Source organism: Delphinus delphis, chromosome 18 (assembly GCF_949987515.2).
Source record: "Delphinus delphis chromosome 18, mDelDel1.2, whole genome shotgun sequence".
NCBI classification, from domain to species: domain Eukaryota; kingdom Metazoa; phylum Chordata; class Mammalia; order Artiodactyla; family Delphinidae; genus Delphinus; species Delphinus delphis.
In genome coordinates, this window is record NC_082700.1 from 25,114,942 (window position 1) to 25,138,954 (window position 24,013).

At 40.2% G+C, this 24,013-nt stretch overlaps 2 protein-coding genes and 1 non-coding gene across 5 annotated transcripts in view; 2 read left to right on the forward strand and 1 right to left on the reverse strand.

The window, feature by feature from the left end:
* The window catches only part of WBP4 (WW domain binding protein 4), a 33,148-nt gene extending 19,754 nt beyond the window's left edge, over positions 1-13,394 (reverse strand). The window contains exons 1-8 of one of the 2 annotated variants that reach the window (XM_059995558.1): positions 13,084-13,394; positions 12,020-12,092; positions 9,554-9,616; positions 9,341-9,464; positions 5,245-5,403; positions 4,125-4,171; positions 3,574-3,649; positions 1,412-1,617 (exon numbers count right to left, since the gene is read on the reverse strand). In XM_059995558.1, the coding sequence (XP_059851541.1) occupies positions 1,412-1,617; positions 3,574-3,649; positions 4,125-4,171; positions 5,245-5,403; positions 9,341-9,464; positions 9,554-9,616; positions 12,020-12,092; positions 13,084-13,085 (750 nt within the window). In that variant the 5' untranslated portion in view covers positions 13,086-13,394. Of the gene's footprint in view, positions 1-1,411; positions 1,618-3,573; positions 3,650-4,124; positions 4,172-5,244; positions 5,413-9,340; positions 9,465-9,553; positions 9,617-12,019; positions 12,093-13,083 lie in introns of both variants that reach the window. The other variant, XM_059995556.1, reaches the window with a different exon arrangement.
* Positions 13,395-13,421: 27 nt separating this feature from the next.
* The window catches only part of ELF1 (E74 like ETS transcription factor 1), a 105,178-nt gene continuing 94,586 nt past the window's right edge, over positions 13,422-24,013 (forward strand). For both annotated transcript variants that reach the window (XM_059995548.1, XM_059995554.1), the window contains exon 1: positions 13,422-13,895. The gene's annotated coding sequence lies outside the window, so the exon portion shown is untranslated. The remainder of the gene's footprint in view (positions 13,896-24,013) is intronic.
* On the forward strand, positions 13,926-13,997 carry TRNAE-UUC (transfer RNA glutamic acid (anticodon UUC)). Its single transcript has one exon. It is a non-coding gene; the product is annotated as a tRNA-Glu (tRNA).

Sequence of the window (24,013 nt, forward strand, 5' to 3'; positions counted from 1 at the left end):
TACCTGAATTTCACTATAAACATTGTAAGATATCTACTACACAAGAGCTTTCCTGCTGCTCTTCTATAAACTGGATACATTCCTCACCCTAAGTTCCACCAAGATTTATGGGGTAGGTTGAGAAGTTGCAGGCAATGACGAGACCCTAGGTAAGGCTGGAAGTGCCCTCTCTCCAGCATCCTGGATATTCCTTCACCTCTCAGGCCAGTACTCAACCATGGATCAATGCTGTGTATCTTGTCTGCTTTGGCACCCAGGCTCCTGAGTGTTCCTGGAAAGGTCACAAAAGCAGGAGGACTAGCTATACTAGCTATACTATACTAGCTATACTATTAACACTACTAAAATGTCTGTTCTACTTTCCCACCATGGTTGGGCACTTAGCACCACCACCTGTCAATCCTCTTACTTACTTCATTTCTTCTCCCACCCTGGCTCAGTGATTATTTTAGTCTGTTAATGTTGTCAAGCTCCCCAAAGCTTCTCACTCTCAGCAAGCAATCTTGATTTCTTTATACATGAGTAAATTGAGGCTAAAAGGCAGGACTCTTCTTTCCTGGCAGCAAATCATCCATAGTCATACCTTACAGAAAATGAAAACCTTACCTTCTTACAGAAAATGAGTTTATTCCTTGTTCAAGACCAACCTATCCACTTACCCTTGTTGGTATTCCGTTTCTACCTCCTTTGGAGTCCCTCTTAAGGAAAACATCACCACCACAAATCTCTCACAATTAAAAGTCAGTATGTAGCCACCATCTTATCATCTAATTTCTACTTTTCATTACATATCCAAACCACATATACACTGTGAACCACTTTTCATCCTCCTGTAATCTGAGTTTTCCCACCTAAAACTCTGGTATAACTGCTAGAAGGATATCAAGGACTTCCTTACTGCAAAATTCAATGGACGTTTTTCCTTTTCTAGACCTAGTTAATCCCTGATGTTCTCTACTCCTTTGGCTTCTGGGATACTGAATTCTTCTGCTTCTCAGCATACCTTCCTAATCATTCTTTCCTCATTCTGCCTTGTGGGCTCCTCTTTCTCTCCTGTACTTAAATGTTTAATATTCCCCAAGGTCATTTTCCTAGGTTACTTCACCCACTCTGACTTAAATTACTACCAGTATGTTGATGATACTCAAATTAACATTTCTAGACTAGACATTCATACTTGCGCGTTCAGACAGCTCTCTGAATGTTACAGAGGCATTTCAAACTTAGGAGGTCTAAAAATGAATTTACTATATTGTTATCAAATAGATATCAATAAATGATACAACCATTTATCCGGGTGCCAAAATGCATCTCTTGGTTTTATTTCTATCTTCTACCAGAAAGCTGAAGAAAGTCTGTAGATCTTTTCATAAATTAACAAACTGTTGTAAAGAGTAAATCTAGAACTTACCTTAAACTTTATTTTTAGCTTTTGCGTTTCTGTAGAGACCTCTCCTTTTTTTCCTCCCTTTTCTGCTTCTTGTTCCCCATCAGAATCATTATGTGAATCTGATGATTTGGACTCTTCTAGGGTGCCAAGTGACTTTTCATTGACTTTACTAGAAAGCAGATCGCCAGAGTGTGGAATGAAATCATCAGGTTTTTCCCATCTGGATTCTATTCAACACATTTTAATAGTCATGTTATTTAGTTACCAATTCTATTTAGAAGAATATTCCCAATATAATGTTTCCTGTCACTTACAGTATATTAAGTGACAACACTGCATCTGTTTCACACCATCACTTGATCAAGAAGATAATAAATAAGAGATCCCAAAGGTCTTGCTATTATCTTTCAGAAATTAAATTCAAGCAATCTGGATTCACTAGATGTATAAACTACAGCCCCAATGGAAAGAGACCTAAGAACTGGTAATACTTTCTGAGGACTCAAAATTTAACCAACACCAGTTTCAGAAAACATTGTAATGGGCACACATGAGATTTCCTGAAATTTATTTATCACAAAATTTCCCTGGGATCTTCATAAAGTGGAATAATATGGCGAAGATCTGAATGAATATAATTTGTCATTTTATAATAAGGGGAAAAAAAAAAACTCAGTTGAACTCTACTGCCACCAAGTGGTTTGTTGGGCTTTTAGTAAAATGATAGCAGTTCTAATTATCTGCAGTTACTCTCTATTTATAGTTTAATAAAAGGGACAGGGATTCGAAAATTTATTGTTCAACTGGGAAAGTTTTAAGAGTAAAGGGGGCTCTATTAATAATCACATTGATCCAGATATAAACTGAAATTGTTGAGGGAAAATCAGTATGTATAGTCCCTCATTAATTACAGGGTTCTTTCCAGCACTAATGAAAAAAACTACTTTTTCCTTGTCTTTATTTCACACAAGTAATAAAAGAACTTACAAGAAATAATTGGTTAAGCATCTAATATGTACCAGGCACTGTTTGGGGAACTTTAGAGACACATGACCATCATGAACTCACAGAGTACAGGATCAGCTCTACTTAAGAGCAAATATAGGCTCAGTGACTTACCCACAATCATAGAGCTGGTAAGGGAAGCTGTGCGTTGAGCTCACTCAGATCTAACTCTATAGTTATATGTTATTTTATCTTTATAAGGATTCAGTACATCAAGTTTACTGAGGTAGAAGCATTGTCATCATTGGGCAAGCTGGGTATCTACTTGGAGGTCAAAAGGGCCTTTTCCTCCTAAAAGACTTAATGCTATGTAGCAGTCTTTGGATAGCAGGAATTAAAAAACAAACAAACAGGGCTTCCCTCGTGGCGCAGTGGTTGAGAGTCCGCCTGCCGATGTAGGGGACACGGGTTCGTGCCCCCGTCCGGGAAGATCCCACATGCCACAGAGTGGCTGGGCCCATGAGTCATGGCCGCTGAGCCTGTGCGTCCGGAGCCTGTGCTCCGCAACGGGAGAGGCCACAACAGTGAGAGGCCCCACGTACCGCAAAAAAAAAAAAAACAACAAACAAACAAAGCTCAAAGTTACACCAATACTATAGCTATTTTGGTATATTTAATTGCAGAAGAAACCAACTATAATTACTGGCAAGACTAGTTTTATGAAATTAGATAAAATCTTAATTTGAAAAACAGATAATAATTAGGTAACAATAATTCTGCATGTTTTATAAATATTTATATAACTGAAAATTATTAAATTAGTAAAAGTGAAAATTAGACAGTCTTATTAGCCACTGCTAAAATAGCTTCAGTTCTGCTTTTTAAAATAGGAGAAGGCAAGTTGAATGAGGTGATCTTCCAAGGTAATGATTATATTTCTAAAATAATCCTGATAAAAACCAATGATGGTAGAGAAAGTAAAAATGATTTTCAAAGTAAAAAAATTTGTGAATGCAGTATCACCTGAGAAGAACAACACATGGCTCAGTATATTACAGAAATCTTTTTGCTTTTCCATTGTATTAATGTTTCTAAATTATAAAAAATACATACTTGCTACAGAAATATGTTTATCACTATACTAAAATTCTCAAGTTCAGACAATTCCTCAGCAGGCTAATAAGCAGTGTGAGGTACAATTTTAGACAGCTTAAGAGATAAACAAAGGTAATACTTACCCCCTGTTTCTGTATTATAATAATAGGTATAGCCATTTTCACTTAAACCTTCTACCCAAACGGTCTTCACTGCCGTCTAATGGGAGGAAAAAAACCAGCATAAACTGAAGATGTGGTTATATATTAGATAACTAAGGCAGACTCGGCCAGCCTTTCCTTTCCTCTTGACACCTGGCAATTAGGGGTGGTGGTACTGATCATGGCCAGGAAGCTTGATTTGTGTTAATCATGAGGCACCTTTCAGGGAGGGAGGGAATGCCTTGCCTCTGAAAGCCAGGAACAGTTCTTTGCAGACTGACAGGGACATGTAAATGGCAACTGACTGCAAACCAACTAATAATATTTGCCCTGCGTGGACTTTTAGGGTAGACATCACTTTTCCACCACCATGCACCCTTTTAACAAAAGGATTATAGAAAGAAAGAAACAAAGGGGGTTGGGGGGACAGGGAGGCTTATCTGGAAGTAAATTTGCTTAATCAACCCTACAAAAATCCCAGAAGCCAATCACTTAAAAGAATTTAAAAAACACTATTAATGTGCTTCAGTTACCTTTTTTAAGTTTCCTTGAAATCCTTCAGGTTTCTCCCACTGAGATGCTTAAAACAAAATATACTGCATTTGTAAAATCTTCCCCAAAAAATTTAATTTGGCAAAAAATTATAAGATATTCAACATGAATGAAACACTACGTGTCTACAGTTTAAAACATAATTGAAAAATAAAAAGAAACAACATACATCCCAGTAGTACTGTGAAGAATACATGTGAATGCTATGTAACCAAGAAGGAAGGCCAGAATGAAGGATAAGAAGTTACTGGTACTTCACAAGAATTATTAGAGCTAGGTAGGGCTTCTCTTAAAGATTTCTTGGAATTCAGGCTTGATAAATTTTGACATCTTGGGGCAGGGGAGAGTGAGAGATGGAATGAATGACTCCAAAGAGGAATAAGATGAAGAATGCAGGAATTAAAAACAAATATTGCTGAGAGCAAGAGTATATAAAGTAGGATGGTGAACAAAGGCAGCAAGGAATAGGCACCAGAAGGGAGAAAAAATGTAATTAATAAATAATTTCTATGTAAATTTGAGAAAGACTTATAATCCCCAGCATACAATTATTTATGGTTCACTGCTGAACAACACGCACTTCACTTATGGCTCAGTGCAAACTCTCAGAGATTGTTACTATTTCTATGTCGTCAAAAACTGACTATGATTCTAGAGATCTTAATAATTCCCATAATACTGGTAGCCCAAGGTTTTCTTCGTGATTAACTCTCTAATCTCATTTCCTACCTTCCTGACCATTCTTACCTTTTCTTCTACCCATTCCTTTAATATATGTACCACCCACCCTTTCTACTTCTTGTTCTCTTCTTTCTCCTTGTGATCTCATACACTCCTAAAAGTTAAAATATTTACAAAGCTTTATTGAGAAAATATAAAGCTATAATTTATTTGTAAGGAACCCACTATTAAGTCTTTAATTATGACCTTGAGTCACTATGAGAAGGGTACCTTTTTAAAGGGCACATAATTTTTTTACCAGTGGCAAAAACGTAAAGTTAGTCTTTCATTGTTTAAACGTTCCAATATTAACTAAAAGTCCTAACACAAAACAAACTGTCAGTTATCATTCTCTACTATTTTTATGCCTAAATGACTTACCTCCTGTGATAAGATCATAATAGTAATGGTAACCCTCAGAGGTTATGCCTTCTACCCATCTGCCCTTTGAAGGGTCTTTTTTCTTTTTCTTCTTTTCTTTCTGCTGATTTGATGCAGAGGTGGGTGGCATAGTGCTGGTTACTGGTGACACGCTTGGATCTGAAATTTCTGAAGAAAGATGAGAGAAGGGTGAAGTAGCTGATGTAAATTTTTTTCCTGTTATAAAACACTAATAATTTTATTCCAATTAAAAGCCTGACAAGATTCTTTTGGGAACTTGACACGTTATTACAAAGCCTATTTAGAAAGCTAAATATGCAAGAATATAAGAATATCCTGGAGAATTGTAAAAAAGAAGTGATGAAGGGAATCTAGTCCTACTAGATATTAAAACATTCTGAAACTCTGATTAAAAAACCAATAGTATAAAACTGATCCAGGAGTAGACAAACATATGACTGAAACACAATAGTACAGAAACAGTTCCAACTGCATATTTCTAGTATTTCTTATTAGAGAAAAAAAAATAATTTAACAAACGATGTTGGACTGACTGGTTAATTATTTGGAAAAAAGTAAATTTATTGTCCACTCCCTGCTCCTCCCATGTTTTTACATCAATATAAATTTCAGATCAAAGATATTTACAAAAAAACCAAAAAGTAAAATAATGTTAAATTTGAATGCATAGAAATTCAAATATTTGGTATGGCAAAAATAACAACAACAAGAAAAACGTAAGACAGACAAATGATAAATCTTTACAACGAATATGACAGAGGATTAATGTTCCTAACAAAGATCCCTTACAAATCTAACATTCTAACACAAAAATGGCCAAAAAGTACAAAGGTACTTTAACACTTAACTTCACTAATATCCAAAGAAATGCAAATACATACAATTTTTTTTGCATTAGATCAATAATACTGAAAAGAATGACCAATCCACAGTTAGTCAGTATGATCTATTGGATATTTACATGGGTATAAAAAATGGGTAGTTTTTATGGCTTTGCTTTTTTCCAAAGGAATAATTATTCCCAACATTAGTTAATAAAATAATTTTATTTCTAGAAAAAGTATAAATCAGCCCAACATTTGTGGAGACAGCTTGATTTCATTAGTCAATATACAAAATATATTTACACTTTAAATCTGCAATCTCACTGCTAGAAATTGAGCCTACAGAGATAAATGTGAAAACATGCCTACATAAGGGTGCTCACCGAAACATTCTTCCTAACAGTAAAAAACTCCAAGGAACCTAAATGTTAATCAGGAAGAGACTAGTTACATAAATTATGGCATTTTAATGGCATCCTATTATGGCATTTTATACCCTTTATTGAACACTTGTTACAAGTGGTCACAGTAACGAGCAATTCATACCATTATGTTACTTAATTTTAGTAAAAATCGAAAGTCGTATCACTAGCAAGAGGCTATTCTGGTTGACCCCAAAGCTTGTGTTTCTAAACACTCTGTAGCCACTAAAAATAATGTGTATCTTTAATTATTTAAAATAAAAGACGTATTTGACATATCATTTAGGGAATAAATAAAACCACCCCCAAACAGACCACAGCATAAAATGTACAGTATAACTTTATTAAAAAAATTCTAAAGATGTCTGGAGAAATCTTAAAAGCAGCTAGTTTTAAAAACTCTTTTCTTTGCCTATACTGTTTCACTTTTAAAGGAATACATATTCTATTTAGAAAACAAGGCTATTAAAAACATTTGATAGGAAAAACCCAATTAAATATAAAACACTAAGATTTATTTGCTCATAGGGCAGCATAATAGAATCTCCCGATCTACCTAATTGATGAGATGAATTTTCAACTACGTCTTTAATTCTGCAGGAATGCCTACAATCCTTTTACCCCTTAAAATGAACATAAAGCTTTAACCTTGTAGAAATACTACTACCCCCGCTTTTTAACTAATAATGTCAAGGATATTTTAAAAGTCTGGTCACGGACTTCCCCGGTGGTGCAGTGGTTAAGAATCCGCCTGCCAATGCAGGGGAGAGGGGTTTGATCCCTTGTCTGGGAAGATCCCACATGCCATGGAGCAACTAAGCCTGTGTGCCACAGCTACTGAGCCTACGCTCTCCAGCCCATGAGCCACAACTACTAAGCCCACATGCCACAACTACTGAAGCCCGTGAGCTCTAGGGCCCACGTGTCACAACTACTGAGCCTGCGTGCTGCAACTACTGAAGCCCATGCTCCGCAACAAGAGAAGCCACCACAATAAGAAGTCCTTGCATTGTAACGAAGAGTAGCCCCCACTCGCCACAACCAGAGAAAGCCTGTGTGCAGCAACGAAGACCCAACGCATCCAAAAAAAAAAAGTCTGGGCACAACTGTTCTTATGTGATGAGGGCAACGCCAATTAACTGTTACTCTGCTTAAAAAGTTAATCAAAAGCAGTTTTTGTTAGAAAGTAAAGAATACCGTTCCATGTTGACTACTGCAACCATTATGCAAGATCAACAACTGAGATCTGGTTTCAGGATGATGGATTTGTCATGGAAGAAATGCTTTATAGAAAATTACCAATTTAAAGTCTAAATTCAGTGACAAGATAGATATACTCCACTTAAATAATGCCTTTTATCTGGAAATGAGTTATCCTCACACCCTCAAATTATCTACCTTCTTGCTGGCGGGCATGTGGTAAAATGGGAGCCTTCATACACTGCTGGTGAGAATGTAAACTGGTTCAACCACAGAGGAAAACAGTATGGAGGTTCTTCAGAAAATTAAAAAATAGGTCTACTATACCATCCACTAATTCACATCTGGGTATATACCCAAAGGAAATGAGACTGGATTATGAAGAGATATATACTTATTGCAGCGTTATCACAGCTAAGTTATTCATAGCTAAGATAGGAAATGGCCTAAATGCCCATCAACAGATAAGTGGATAAAAAAAGATGTGGCGCGCGCGCACACACACACACACACACACACACACACACACACACACAATTCAGCCATGAGAAGGGAGGATACTGTGCCATTTGCGACAACATGGATGAACCCTGAGCACATTATGCTAAGTGAAATAAGCCAGATACGGAAAGACAAATACTGTATGGTATCACCTATATGTGGAATCTAAAAAAGTCAAACTTGTAAAAGACAGAGCAAAATAGGGGATGGGGGAGTGGAGGGATAAGACTGATGTTGTTTAAGGGTACAAACTTGCAATGAATAGTAAGTAAGCCAGAAGTCTAATGAACAATATAATGAACATAGACAATGATATCATACTATAATTATGTAATATGATAAATATTGCTATAATGGCAATCCCATTACAATAAATGTATCAAAGTAACACACCATGTTACATACATATCCAATATATTCAATAAAAAAATTAAAAAGTAAAAAAAAAAACTACCTTCTAGTAGTAAAGTCACTTGATTTGTCCACACAAGGTTAATTCACTATAATTCAAATATATAAATAAACATGATTCATAGTTTTGACCATATAGATAAAGTGAACGGGGGTTATAATGCAACGCCAATTTTTTTTTTTTTTTCTGCGGTACGCGGGCCTCTCACTGTTGTGGCCTCTCCCGTTGCGGAGCACAGGCTCCAGACGCGCAGGCTCAGCGGCCATAGCTCACAGGCCCAGCCGCTCCACGGCATGTGGGATCCTCCCGGACCAGGGCACGAACCCGCGTCCCCTGCATCGGCAGGCGGACTCTCAACCGCTGCACCACCAGGGAAGCGCCAACGCCAATTTTTTAAATGAATAGATCCATTTAGCCAAATAATTAGAATACATAAAAACTCAAGTGTCTCGGAAATGAACTGCTGACCTACGATAGAGCGAGGACTAGGAAACCCCAAGAGTAACACAGTTGTTGTGAATGGAGGTACTGAAAGATGAAGATTTAAAAGCAAAACAAAAGTGCACAAGCAAAAGTCCCACAGTCTCAATAGGGCTGTGATGTACAGGCAAAGCACTAAGAGTATACCGAGTGTACAACCTCTCTATGGAAACAATAAGAGCTCACTGAGCATGACCTCTGATGTTACTTTTAAAACATGCTGGCTCCTTTTTTACCTGACTCTAAGCCAAGCCTTTTCAAATCCTCTTGGTATGCTTTCAGGGCAGCTGCCTCCATTGCAGCAAACTCCTTTGATGCCTTTTCTTCTTCCTTTGCCTTATCCAGGCTTTTCTGTTTAATCTGAGCAAGACACATACAAAAGTGAAAGCTAGATAAAGGGCTGATATTTACATAGAGAAATTGGCAAAGAAAGAAACAAACTAGATTACCTCACTGATCCTCCTTGCCACATTTTCCTTATGATTCTTTCCTCTTTCATGAAATTCAATGCTCTTGAAGATTAAAAAAAAAAAGAAGATACAAAGGAAAACTACACATAATGTTCACAGCAAAGTAACAGTAAATATATGGAACATAACAAAATTGAATTACAATTGGCAGAAAAGATAAAAATAATTCTAATGCAAATTGGTCCTTTTTATCAAATGATGCTAAGGAACTAAACCACATTATTTATTATTATGCCCTCTGACTACGTTTCCTTTGGTGCTTAAAATAAACTATGATGACCATATTAATAGAGAAATAGACAAGGTACCCCCGATGACTAATCTAGTGAATATGATTGTAAAGAGGACTCAAACAAGACATGAAGCCAAAGGAGGAGTGGAAAAAAAAATCTTAACTTCAAGAAACACCTCTCAACATAAAATGTCAAAACCGGCGAATCTCTAGAATTTGTACTGCTCTACTTGCCACATTAGGTAAAGGACACAGAGAATAAGCAATGATTCTTAGAACCTTATTCTTCCAAACTGCGAGAAAAGTAGATGTTAAAAAACTCCTCCTAAATTGTAAACAAATACTATTACTATGTGGTAATGGTACAAAATGTAAAACTTCTATGCAGGGCAACTTGGCACTATCTGTCAAAATTAGGCTGCTGTAACAGAGAACAAAGAAACTCCTTATATACTGATGATGAAAGAGCTCCAGCATATGGTGTCCAGTTTAAAAAAAAACAACTGTGATGCACGGCAGTGTAAACAGCATGCTACCTTCTATGCGTGCTGGAATCAGAACCTGTATCTATGCCTATAGAAACAATGGAAAATTTAAAAAGTGGTAACCTATAAGGAACGATGGTAAATGGATGGATGGGGACAGAGTCGGTGAGTGAATGCTATTACCTATTTAACAGCCAGAATGCTCCCTAAATTACAAATGTGTTGTTGTATGCAGTAAGAAATTTCTGGTAACTTTTCAAAATAAGTTTTGTGAGTCAATTCTTATCTAACACGTTTCCTGATTATTCTAAAGTACTGCTGTGAATTCCTCTTTAAAGTGTGACTTCATAAAGCAAATATTCATCCTCTATTTTTCATATGTTCGTTTCCTAAAGTTGGTTATATTACACAAAGAATATTTAAGGCCTGTTCAAAAACAAATTAATTTTGTTTCTAAAGGTTAAATCAATGTATATTAGCAATTCAAGAAGATGAAGAAAGACTATCCTAGAAGGAATTATTTACTCTGGATTGGTGGTCCCCAAACGTTTTGGCACCAGGGACTGTGGAAGACATTTTTTCCCTGGGGTGGGGGGTGGGGGGTGTTGGTTCAGGCGGTAATGTGAGTGATGGGGAGCGGCTGTAAATACATATGAAGCTTCACTTGCTCGCCCACCACTCACCTCCTGCTGTGCAGCCCGGTTCCTAACAGGCCGTGGACCAGTACCACTAGAGGCCTGGGGGTGGGGGACCCCTGCTCTAGATCACTCAAAAACACTGAATTGCTTGGATACTTCCAGGGAAGAGACTATCAGTGCTTTGTGTAGCTTTTAAAATTTGTGGCATTTTTTTTTTTTTTTAGGATGGCTAAGTCAAACAAAATAGTCAAGAACTTTAGCAACTATTCAAAAAGACAAAAAAAAAAGCAAGACAAAACTGAACAGAAAAAATCCTTAAACTCTTTGCAGATAATAGTAATAAATGTCTATCAAAGAAACATAACACTGTTAAAGATGGGGCTACTGTTCTTCTGTGCCTCCCACTCTACCAAATAATAAGGATATGAATATACATTTAAAAGATACCCTACCGTTTATGTACTATGTACATAGAGTATGACATGCATGAGATGAGGAAAAAACCAAAAATCAATGGTGCTTTTTGTTTCATGTCTTAAAAGCTGAATTTGGACCAAGACATACAGTAATAATGTGCTTAAAGGTTCCTATTTTCACATTCCATGACAAAGGTAACAATGTTCTTTCAAATTTAAGCATTTAGAGATATAAAGCTCTGCATCAAACATATTTAACTATCTCTAAAACAAAACATACAAGAAAAAGTACAATGTCGCTTCTTTCTACATATTAAGGGCTTTCTGCTTTTACTTTTCTTTGTATACGACAACATTACAAACAGCACCATCATAACGTAGGTGTTTCATAAACATTAATGCGATGACCCACGCAATGTCCAGTTCCTTAATGTGACTGAAGGGCCACAGAGAAATAATTTGGCTTAGTACATAATCAAATTTGGGCTGATGAAAAAGAAGGCGGCTCACAGCTTTCCTACAAGGAATGAAAAGACAACAAAAATTGTTCGATGTTTTGAAAAATCAAGAGCAATGTATATGAAACTGTTTTGTAAGCTCTGAGTTTAGATCAAAAAGGAACATTTCACATGAATACAATATTATGAGAATCTTTAATAGAGAAATTATCATACAGGCCTATTGTCCGCTATCCAGCACTTGCAGTAATCACAGAATTTCTTTGGTTGGGACTTCCAGTAGTCTGCCCTGGAAAAGGAAAAACAAGTTTAAGTTTATTTACAATTTAAAAAGGTAAATTTTTGCATGATTTACAACTTCTTAAAAAGGCCAAAATATAAGCCTCTGCTACTGAATCTTGACTTGTTACACACAGCACCCTGCTTTATTATTTAGCTGAATGAAATCAGTCAACTGAAATTCTGTTGCCAGTAGAGTGGAAAAAGTCTGCAACGGATTTAAAACGCCCTTAAACAAAATAGCTTTTTAAAAAATGCCTCATTTGTTACTGTCATCAATGTGAAGAAATAAGGAACATCTTGGAGAAGATTATCTATTCTTTCCATTCCTTTCTGGCATTTTTGGAGATTACTGTTAATTGAAACATGAAGAAACTCATAAAGTTCACTTTAAATCAAGTTATTTCTACCCAAAGAACAAAACATAAGACACCTCTGGTGGGAGGCCGTGGTTCCTCTGAGACTATCAGTTAATACAGTTTGTTCTTGAGCCTCATGGCAAAAGAGAATTAGAAAAGCCAAAGGATCCCTCGGCCGGCAAGACCAAAAAATAAAAAATAAATTCATAGGCTAACCAAGGCTGGCCGCTTCTAGTAGGCGGAGGAGGCAGCGGTGGCCGCAGCCCAACCCTACAATTTCACAATACCCCACGGTTCAAGCGCTACAGAAACCAGAAGGATGCTCTCGGCCCCCAACCGTGTAGGTGGCGGGAGCGCTCCGTCGCTTTGCGGCGGCCGTCCAACCTCCAGGGGCCGCCAGCCTCCCTCCCAGAGCCCGTGCTCCAGGCCCCCAGGGCGCTCTGCGGGGTAGCATCCCCACCCCGCCCAGAAAACAGGCCCCGCCTGTCCGCTGCAGACCCCGAGCGAGTTAAAGGAGCGTCCGTCACGCCCCCCGGCCGAGGGCGGGGGGAGAGGGGTGGTGGCGGAGCTAGAGACCCGGAGGGGGAAAGGGCCGCCCGGAGAAACAAGACCTCGTTGTTTAGAGCCTGAGACCCGACTCACATGACAGGACCAGCCGCTCCGCGGGTCGCTCCGGGCCCGGCTGAGGCTCGCGTTCCCCACGCGGGACGAGTCGGAGCCCAGCTCACCGCGAGGCCCACCGCAGCCTCCGAGCCCGGACACCTCCCTTCTTCCCCCGGACCAGTGTTCCACGGTTCCCAACTACGGGTGCCCAGACGACTCAATCCGCGTTCGAAATTTCCTCTCCTTCCCCTCCCCCTCCAGGGGCGGTACTCCCGGCTCCGGAGAGGTGGGGTTGCTATAAACGGGTTGAGGTCACGGAGAAGGGGCGAAAGCGCGACGGGACCTGAGCTGAGAGACGGGAAGCTCAAGCCTCACGTCCCCGCGTTATCCCGCCTTCTCTTTTTTTCCCTGAGATCCAGAACCTCCACCCTTCTTCTAGGCTCGCTGGCTCGTGGCCGAGGAGCTCGCGCGACGCCTCCGCCCCGAACGCAAACAGCTGTTCCCAGAGACGTCGCCGCCCTCAACTTTGCCAACTAGTCCGCACGCACTTTGACCAGCAGAGCAGCCCGGACCTGTAGGCTGGGGGCCGTTGGCGGAGTTAAAAAAAAAGAGGTGAAACAGCTGGTTTCGGAGCCGAGAGTCGCTTGGCTCGGCCTTGCCTCAGAACTTTCCTGAGGCGGTGGAGCGACCCAGCCCCGCCCCCCGGACGCCCGCGCGCTCGGGTCGGGCGCGTTCCCTGGCTCGCGAGCGCGTGGGCAGCGGCGGTAGCGACTCGGGTGGCGCAGAGGCGGCGGCGGCTGGAGTGGCGGTGGGCGGTGGAGCTGGGGAGCGGCGGCGTTTGCGCTTGTCAGGTGAGTCACCGCAGCTTTCTCAGCAGCACTTCCCATATGGTCTAGCGGTTAGGATTCCTGGTTTTCACCCAGGCGGCCCGGGTTCGACTCCCGGTATGGGAACGGTGTATCTCTTTTTAGAAGTGGACAGGGGGGACTAACTCATTTTTATTTCCAGTGGCTCTGGCTCTTTTTTCCTGCCCCCTACCCCAGGTGATTTCGTGGAAAACGCGCGTTCGAGTAGTTGTTAATGACGCCGTGAACTGGGCTGCGGCTTTGGGAGACACGAGTGCCGCGCCGGGCGGGCTGGAGGAGCGAGTGTACTCAGGGTTCCTCTCCTCCTGCCGGAGGCTGGCGGGGCTGAGCTGCCGGGAAGGAGTTTCACTTTCCCCGGGGCCGCCCTCCCGCCCCTCCGGCCCCCGGCCGTCCCTTTCCAAGCGCTCGGGAGGTGATGATTAACTCTGGCTTCTCCTTATCTGTCCCCAGTGCCCCCCTCGGGCCCACACCCTCCTCCTCGGCCGGCCCCTTCTGACGGTCCCAAGCGAAGCGGGGCGTGTTGCCCCCTGCCCTCGGCGCCCGGGAGCCCGCGCCCGGCTTGGAGCCCCGTTGTCTCGGCCGGGTGTTGACTAGAAACACCCCCGACACAAAGCAGCCCCCTGGCGGGGGGGGGGGCGCGGGGAGGCGCCGAGGGCTGTCCGGAGATCCTCGGTGCCCGCGGGTGCGCTCTCCTGACCGCGCAGCTGCCCGCGGCAGCCGGATTGGCCGCGTGTCCACCCCGGGCTCCCGCGGCGCCCGAGCCCCGCCCCGAGGCCGGCCTGCGAGGTCATCCCAACTTGACATCGGGGGCGCCGGCCGTAGTTCTCAGAAAGTACCCCAGAGTCCGGAGCCACAGACTTGAGTGTTTCTGCTCGGGAAGGCCTCTGGGGAAGGGCGTCCGTCCCGTTCTCCGCCCACGTCCGCCCCCCCCCCACAAAAAAAACACACACACACGCTGTGGAGAAGAAAAATACCACTAGGATGAGATGTCTTTAAAGAAGAAATGTGACTTTCCAAAAAGGGTCTAACGTTTTGAGCGCCGCGGATAGAAAATCCTGGGGTGGAGGTGGGGCTTGGAAGAGAGAAAATTGGCCGGAGACTGGGGAGGGGATGTTATAACAAAGTTTCACTGTATTTTTAAATATAGAAGCCCTGTGTTTATTACAAAGAAGGGGCAGCTGTGTCAGCAGCATGTGAGCTGTAAATGAAACAAAAGCGTTATCTTAAATGCAAGCTGAAATTAGAAAATGGGGTGAGCTCTGATGTTTAGCCTATTGGGCCTCCGGGAACAAATGAAGAAGGAAAAAGTGGCTCTTTTGGACGAGTCTCTGGTCAGTGCCATTACGCAGAGCAGAAGGATTAGTTGTTAGTATGTGCCTTCCCAAACTGTGTTTGATAGTTTTAACTGCACAGTGAATTTTGAAATAATCTGTTAATGTGGACAGTATGATTAAGGATGAATTACTTTCACATTGTAAATAAACTTCCACAACTAAAAATGTTTTAGATCATCTTCATTAGTTCAAATATTTGAACGTTTTCTCTACACCAAGCATCATCAGATAGTCTTGGAAGTTAACTGATGTTCAGGTTCTTCATGTTAGGAGGTTTTGGAGAGAATCCTGAATGGAGTCATATTTTGGCCCTTTTGATTAGCTGTATGACCTTGTGGTAGATCTTTCACCTTCTCTGTGCTCTGGGTTTAGAGCCATAAATTCTTGATGGTACATACCACTCACAAACTTGAGAGTTAAGAGAATTGTTGAGCAATTCTTGTGTCGGTAATAAGAGTGGAAAAGTTTCATTTAAATAGAGGATTGTGTCATTGTTCAGAAACCATTTACTAAAGAATTAGGCCTGAGCGTGGAAGGAAGGAAAGATCCTTCTGCCTTAATTGCCTCCAGAAGAGCTTCAATCTTGACCTCGCATTTTGTGACGACTTGGTATCAAATTGTACTAAAATGGATGTGATTTTCAACTGAGCACCCGGTATAATTGCAAATAGCTTTATATATATTTGAGGGTATGCTGAGAGGAGTAGTTTGGTGACAATATATCTGTCCGAGACATAGACTTATATATTGTTGTGTACCAGGCACAGTTGGCTAGGGCAGCATCTGAGTTGCAGAATTCCTTCAAGAGCACATAGGTGAGAAGTCACTTCTACTCAGGGAAGAGGACTAGAGACCAGACAAGGAAGGGAGAGTGTTTGCCCTGGACCTTGAAGAACAGGTTGGATTTCTCCTGGTGGGGAATGTGTATCAGAAAGCGGAGGTTGGGGCAACAAGTGTGAGGCTGGCTAGTAGCCTGGCTGGGTAGGAGCACACAGTGCCTGGAGGGAGAGCCATGGGGGTCAAGTTGGGATGGTAAAAAGGGAATTTTAACTGGATAAATTTTGACTAGGTAACAAGTTGTTTTATGGCATTTATGTCACTAGACTTTTTAAAACATTTTGCGTCTCTTTGAAGAAACTAAATATAGCATAATATGTGAAAAATTCTTTTTTTATGAGTCAAACAATATAGAAACATGTAGAATATTTTGTGCCCATGGGTTTTATGTTTAGCAATTAGATATTAATTTTTAACCAATGGAGTGGAGAAAATTAACATTTAAAAGAATGAAATCTAGGTTTAGATTATGAGAATGATCTGCAACTATATTCTTACTGGAAATAGTCTAAGACAGAGCTGCTAGTTACTGTCGGTGAAGCATACACCTTAAATTGGTCAGGACTAGGTGATAACTTTGTAAGGATTCATTCATACGCTTGTGCCTTGCTTCCAAAACACCATTGGTAGTCATGTTTTACATGTTCTCTCTTGAGCCACAAAATAAAGTGATACTAAATGAGTGGTGTGGATTACCCAAATAGTCTCTTTACTATTTGTTACTATTAGGTGCAGCTAGAAGATGTACGACAGTTCAGTAAACGTTTGCATAGATGAACACCTGTACGTAAAGAAATATAAGGGTTGGGAAAATGACGATGGCATTTTAAAATCCAAAGACTTTACCCTGGTCTCTGAGCCTAACATTGTCTAGCCTCTACTTGGGTCCTCAACGCCACCTCCTCCCTCCTCTCCCTTTTCATTGTACTTTAGCTGCACTGGCTTCTTGCTTTTTGTTCCTTGAATGTGCCATACTTGTTCTTTTCTCAGTCTTATGTCTTGCTGTTTCCACTGCCTGCAGTATTCCCCCTCCAGCTCTGCACATCTCACTCCTGTCAGCGTTACCTTATCAGAGAGGCCTTTCTGTTTACCCTCACTAGAGACTCCCTTTTCTGGTTACTGTCTGGTTACTTTATGCTGCTTTATTTTCTTCTTTTGCGTATCTGAAATAAACATGTTTGTTCCTGTTTATTTCTTGTCTTATTCTACTAGACTATAAGTTCCATGAGAGTAAGGATACTGTGTAGTGAGATCACTATTGTTCTGTAAGAGTCAAACAGTAATGAAGAAGTTGGTACCGTCATAGGTTGCTGGGGGAAATGTAAAATGGTGCAGCCACTTTGGGAAACTATTTGGCAGTTCTCTCAAAATGTTAAACATAGAGTTGCCATGTGACCCAGCAGTTCCACTCCTAGGTGTATACCCAAGACAGATTAAAACATGTCCATGCAAGAACTTGTACACAATTGTTTATAGCAGCATTCATAAGCAGAAAGTGACAGATAACCCTAATGTCTGTCAACTGAGGAATGAATGAATAGAATGCAGTGTACCCATACAATCAAATATTTTTTGGCAATAAAAAGGGATGAAGTAGTGATATATACCACAGCATGGATCAATCTCAAGAACATTATGCTAAACAAAAGAAGCCAGGTCCAAAAGACCACATTTTGTATGAGTCCATTTATATGAAATGCCCAGAATAGACAAATCTGTAGAGAAAGAGGATGGATTATGGTTGCCTAGGATTGGCCGGGGTGGGGGAGGATGACACGGGGGATGGGAAGTGATTGCTAATGTAGGTCCAAGGTTTCTTTTTAGGGTGATTACAGTGTCCTAAAATTACATTATGATGATTGTTGCAAAACTCTGTAAATATACTAAAAAACATTGAGTTCTACTCTTTGTGTGGGTGAACTTCATGGTATGTAAATTATATCTCAGCAAAACTGTTAAAAAAAGATTGAGGCAATCAAAAATATAGAATATTTTGTCTACATTTTACGTTTATCATTTGGATATTAAATATTTAAAAATAATAATGGAATGATTTAACACTGCAACTCTAGCTCCTAGATAGTCCAGGAATGTAGCAAGAGCTCAGTAAATAACAGACGAAGGAGGTTGAAGTATACAGATAATTACGATACAGTGCGTAGTGTAATAAATGCTTAGAGGAGACTAAGCCAAGGGTTACAGGGGTTTGAAGGTCTCTAAAATGTCACATCTGGGTTTGTGTGAAGAGAATGGGGAAAGGCCTCTAGGAGGCAGCATTTGAGATTGGCTTGGAAGGCTGCTTATGCTTTGCGGGTGGAGATGATTGAGCGGGAGACAAGGCTATAAGAAGGAAGCAGGCAGGAACAGAGGTCCCTAAACAGTTGCTGGCACATTTTGGCTGAGCTGAGAGTACAAATAGTATAGGAATGGACCAGTAGTAGTATAGTAGTATAGTGTAAAAGTGCAAGCATAGGCTACGGTCTGTAGCAGACAATGTCAGTGCTGGCAGATCTCCTCTGATGTCTTTTTATCATCCCTCCCAACCCCTAGTGTGCTTCTGATGGCTCATACTTGGGAAGAGTTGTATCCCTTGCTGGCAGAGAGCTGGAAGTACCTGGGGGTTTATCCCCCTTCCCCTAATAGCTCTCAACCCGAGACTTTCCTGTCAGGAGAATATCTTTGGAGCAGGGACTTTGACTTTTCCCCCCGTTCTGTATCACCAGCACTTGGGGCAGTGCTTGGCACTTGTTGAGCATTCAGAAAATATTTGAATGAATGAATGAACGAATGAAAACCAGGAAGTTGCAAGGTATATTCAAAGTGAAGTTTAATTCCTAAATCCCCTTGACTCTTGCAGAGCACTTAGGAGATTTTGGAAGGTTGTGATTGTGAAGGTCCTTGAATTTTGGAGTAAGGAGTTTACTTAGCTAAAAGAAGGAATTTCTGGTAATATGATATGTGTTTTAATGAAATTAATTTGGCAGTAGTGTGCAGGATGAACTGGGGGATGGAAGGGTTGTGTCTGTGGTGTCCACACTGACCAAGGTTGGGGGGTCTTCTGCAGTACAGTAATAATCTAACAACTCTCCTTGCCTCTAGTGTCTCCCTAAATAGGGTGGTGGCAAAAGAATATAAAGGATTAAATAGAAGAGGTGCATTGAAGGAAAAATTTAAGATGTCAGGAGTATAAATACTCCTCAAAGAAATAGGGAAGTTAGGAAGCATAGATTTTTTTTGGAAAGGACAGACAATTTTTGCGATTGTTGGCCAGACAGTAAATTATTATTGCCCACCAGTGTGTGTGTGTGTGTGTGTGTGTGTGTGTGTCTTTTTGATCACTGAAATTGTACCTTGAATTCAGAGACAAAATTAAGACTGTGAGACTGCCACCCTGTGGACAATATAACTTAGAACTGAAATCCTCAAAAATTATAATAAAACTTGATCCACTTGAAATTAACTATTATAGAACTGATTATGTTTCTTTCATATTGGTATATGTGGTTATGCTCATTAAATAGAAAGTTGAAATTAGTTTTTTTCTGAACTTGTTCTGGGGCTTTTAAATAAACGGAATTTAAATGAAATCAGTAGCTTTAAAATGTTGCAAAGAAATTCAGAAATGCCTTTTAGATGGCATACTTCTTTCTCTAGAAATTTCATATCAAAGAGTGTGTTTTTTAAAACATGGTGGCATGTATGCCTGTTGTAAGGTGGTACTTTTTTCTTGTATATTTTATCCTATTTTATACATATGTCCTTGAGAGTTATATTTCTTGAAAAATATATGAGGACTTCCCTGGTGGCACAGTGGTTAAGAATCGCCAGCCAATGCAGGAGACATGGGTTCGATCCCTGGTCCTGGAAGATCCCACGTGCTGTGGAGCAACTAAGCCCGTGCACCACAACTACTGAGCCTGTGCTCTAGAGCCCGCGAACCACAACTGCTGAGCCCGCATGGCGCAACTACTGAAGCCCACGGCCCTAGAGCCTGCGCTCCGCAACAAGAGAAGCCACCACAATGAGAAGCCCATGCACCGCAACAAAGAGTAGCTCCCACTCACCGTAACTAGAGAAAGCCCGCGCGCAGCAACGAAGATGCAACGCAGCCAAAAAAAATAAAAAAATAAAATAAACACTTGTTTTGAAGAAAATAAATATTTAAAAAAGAGAAAAATATGTGAAAGTGAAAAATACCCCATCATTTTTTTCCTCTTAAGTGAAAGTGGCTTTCCCTTCCCATTTTTATAGAGTAGGATTCTATTGTTAGAAATTCGCCATACTTTGAAGAATTGCCTTCATTGTATTTTTGTAAATAACTTGGCTTTTATTACAGGTTATTTATTTAGAAGGGCAGTCTGCTCACAAATTAAACTGGTAAACTAGCTTGAATCAAAATGAAATTGTGGGTGTGAAAAAATTGTTTGCTCTCTGCAACTCAGGAAATGGTTTTGTCTAGAACTCTGCAGAATAAAACTTTCCAGCAGATGAGCTGCTTACAGCCTAATGTTGTAAATGGCTTACATGCTTGTTTTCCCTGAGGAGTCTGGAGGGGTGGGGTCGCCATTTAGCGCTGGAAGTTTGTGTTAGCGGTAAAGCAGAAGTGGGCTGAAGCCCCATTCTGAGATCACAGTCATGCATCCTTTCTGAATGTGATATCCAGGATGAGGAAGAGAACGAATGGCGCATCTACTGAACCCCTACCCCCTTCATTTTAGGGACCTTATGTTTTGGTCATGGAGAGATTTTCAAATGTAATGTTAATGGTTTAAAATATTCAAATATTTCTAAGTTATTTTTCTCAAAAGTGTAGCATGACAAACATGATAATAGACTTTCAATATTAGGTTTTGTTTAACCTTTTCAAAGTAAATAGATGAGATTGTGACTTTTCTGAACTATTTTTTCCTACATTTATATCTTATATTCCACAGTTGATGTATATGGTGTGATTTGAAGTAGACTATTAATGGTGAAAATGCAAATGCTTATCTAGGTCTGCAAGGTACATTGCCATATAAAAAACAGTATTATTTAAGGAAAGTAACTTTCAAAATACTTCATGGTCTATTTGCTCCTTTCCTAAGTATTGGGACAAAGAGCCAGTAAAATTAGAGGTATATTTCTGTTTTCTAACCTTCTTTAATGGTTTAATTATCATATCATTTTTAAAACTATGGAATTGAACTTATATAAAGACATTTTTAGTTTAATATTTAGCCTGCACTTAAACTTTGTTATCACGTGGTATCTGCCTTTTTAATGCTAGAATGGTGATTCTTTTAGGATTAATGGTAGTTAGTGTTCCCTTTTACTTTCCAAGCATGGGTTCATTTTCATAACTAAGTATAAAACATTTTGTTCTTTGAAAAATAATTCCAGCATAGATGACTTGAATTTTGATAATAACAATAACAACTGTCTCATGAGTTTTGTGTGTCTGTTGGGTGTGTGTTTACAAATCTTAATAGGTCTTTTATTTTAGAATGCAGACTATTCACTATTAAATAAATACCTTTGATTTGAACCTTTTTTTTTTGCTTTATTTTAGATGTCTAGGGAGGTACTTAGCCTAGTGACTTCTAGATCCAGAGGGTCTTCTAGATAGTCTTAAATATTGTAGTTTAATCTTTTAATTTAAAGTTTCTTTTGGGTTCAAAATCCCAAGATCAGGATACATTTCTGATTTAGGATGTGTTGATACATTGCTTTGTGTGAAGCTTTTTATCTGTTTCCAGATTTAATTAAACACTTAATTCAAGTTTTCAAGGTTGTAATGGGATTTGTTTTGCCCCATCTGTGCTTATCACTGATACCTTCCTATGCCAAGGGACCCAGTGACCCTATTACCTGGGAAGGATGGGGCCCTGCCACTGAGTCATCCCCTGAGTAGGGCAGGCACTGACCCAGTCACAGAGCTGAAGTGGAAAGGAAGAGTATGATGGGAAGGGTCTGTCCCAGAAAACAGGTGGCAGGTAGGGGGAGGGGAAGCATCCTGATGGAAGGCCGAACATAGGCTTAAGGAATTCAAAACTTCTGGCAGGCAGTTGGCATCAGGAAATTTCAGATATGAGAGGGAATGCCTTTGCATTATTTATTCTCCCTGTTTTTTTTGCCCTTTCACATGAACCACAATTGTTTTTTAATTAACTGATTTATTTTTTTGGCTGCGTTAGGTCTTCGTTGCTGTGCGTGGGCTTTCTCTAGTTGCGGTGAGCGGGGGCTACTCTTTGTTGCGGTGCACGGGCTTCTCATTGCAGTGGCTTCTCTTGTTGCGGAGTGCGGGCTCTAGGCATGCAGGCTTCAGTAGTTGCAGGACGCGAGCTCAGTAGTTGTGGCTCACGGGCTCTAGAGCGCAGGCTCAGTAGTTGTGGCGCACAGGCTTAGTTGCTCCACGGCATGTGGGATCTTCCCGGACGAGGGATCGAACCCATGTCCCCTGCATTGACAGGTGGATTCTTAACCACTGCACTACCAGGGAAGTCCCCTGAACCACAATTTTATTGTCCCTTAAATCCTGCTTTGAAAGACTGTTTCTTCTTTTCTATTTTCAATACCTTCTAGAATTGTCTTTTGCTAGTTCATGGAACATACTTTAAGAGGGCTTTTTACAAGTTTGTAGGAAAAAGAAAGCACATAAAGTTTATATAAAAGTAAATCTGCCACCTCACACTCATTAGGATAGCTACTATCAAAAAAACCCAAAAAACCAAATAACAAGAGTTGGTGAGGATTTGAGGAAATTAGAGCCCTTGTGTTCTGTACATAGGAATGTAAAATGGTACAACCACTACGGAAAACAGTTTGGTGGTTCTTCAGAAAATTAGAAATAGAATTACCAAATGATCCAGCAATTCTGTTTCTAGCTATATACCCCAAAGAATTAAAAGCAGTCTCAAAGAGATGCTGTACTCCCATGTTCTTAGTAGCATTATTTACAGTAGCGAAAAGGTGGAAGTAACCTAAGTGTCCATAAGTGGATAAATGGATAAACAAAATGTGGCATACACTTACATGGGAATATTTTTCAGCCTTAAAGAGGAGGGAAATTCCGACACGTGCTACAACATGAATGAACTTGGAGAACATTATGCTAAGTGAAATAAACCAGTCACAAAAAGACAAATACTGCCATGATTCCACTTACATGTGGTAACTAGAGTAGTCAGAATCATAGAGACAGCAGTAGAATGTTGATTGCCAGGGGCTGGGGAGAGGAGGAATAGGGAGTCATTTAATGGATACAGAGTTTCAGTTTTGCAAGATAAAATGAATTATGGAGATTGGTTGCAAAACAATATGAATGTACTTGTTACTACTAAACTGTACACTTCAATGGTTAATTTTACCATAATTTTTTAAAAAGGAAAATTTGAATTTGTATTTGGATATGCAAATTGTAAGAGAGTAAAAAGCATCTGTAAGGAGATTGAAGTTACTTGATTTGGTCAATATTTAGATGCTTGGGATGTAACAACGAAAAAATCAGACAAGATCCTCATGAAGCCTACCTCTTAGTGGGAAAGATAGACATTGATTGAACAAGTAAAAAGTGTGTTTGAGTGTTACATGCAGAACAGGGAGACAACTAATGAGTAGGTGGAAAGGCGGCTGTAGTGAAAAGGCTTCCCTAAGGAAGTGACATTGAAGTTGGATTTGAAGGATGGGTAAGCACTGGCTAGGAGAAAGAGAGGGATGGAAAGTGATGGGAGGCTGAGGGAGTAGCATTATGGAAATGCTCCAGAGCAGGAAAGAAAGGGTATTATGCTTTGGAAAATGGAAGAAGGTGCTGAGGGCTTAATGTGAAATGTGATGGGAGATGAGGATGGCAAGTATCAGACCATATAAGGCATTGTAGGTCATGTTAAGGATTTTGAGTTTTACCTTAAACAGAGTGGTTAGACATTGCTGTGTTTCAAGCCAGGGAGTATG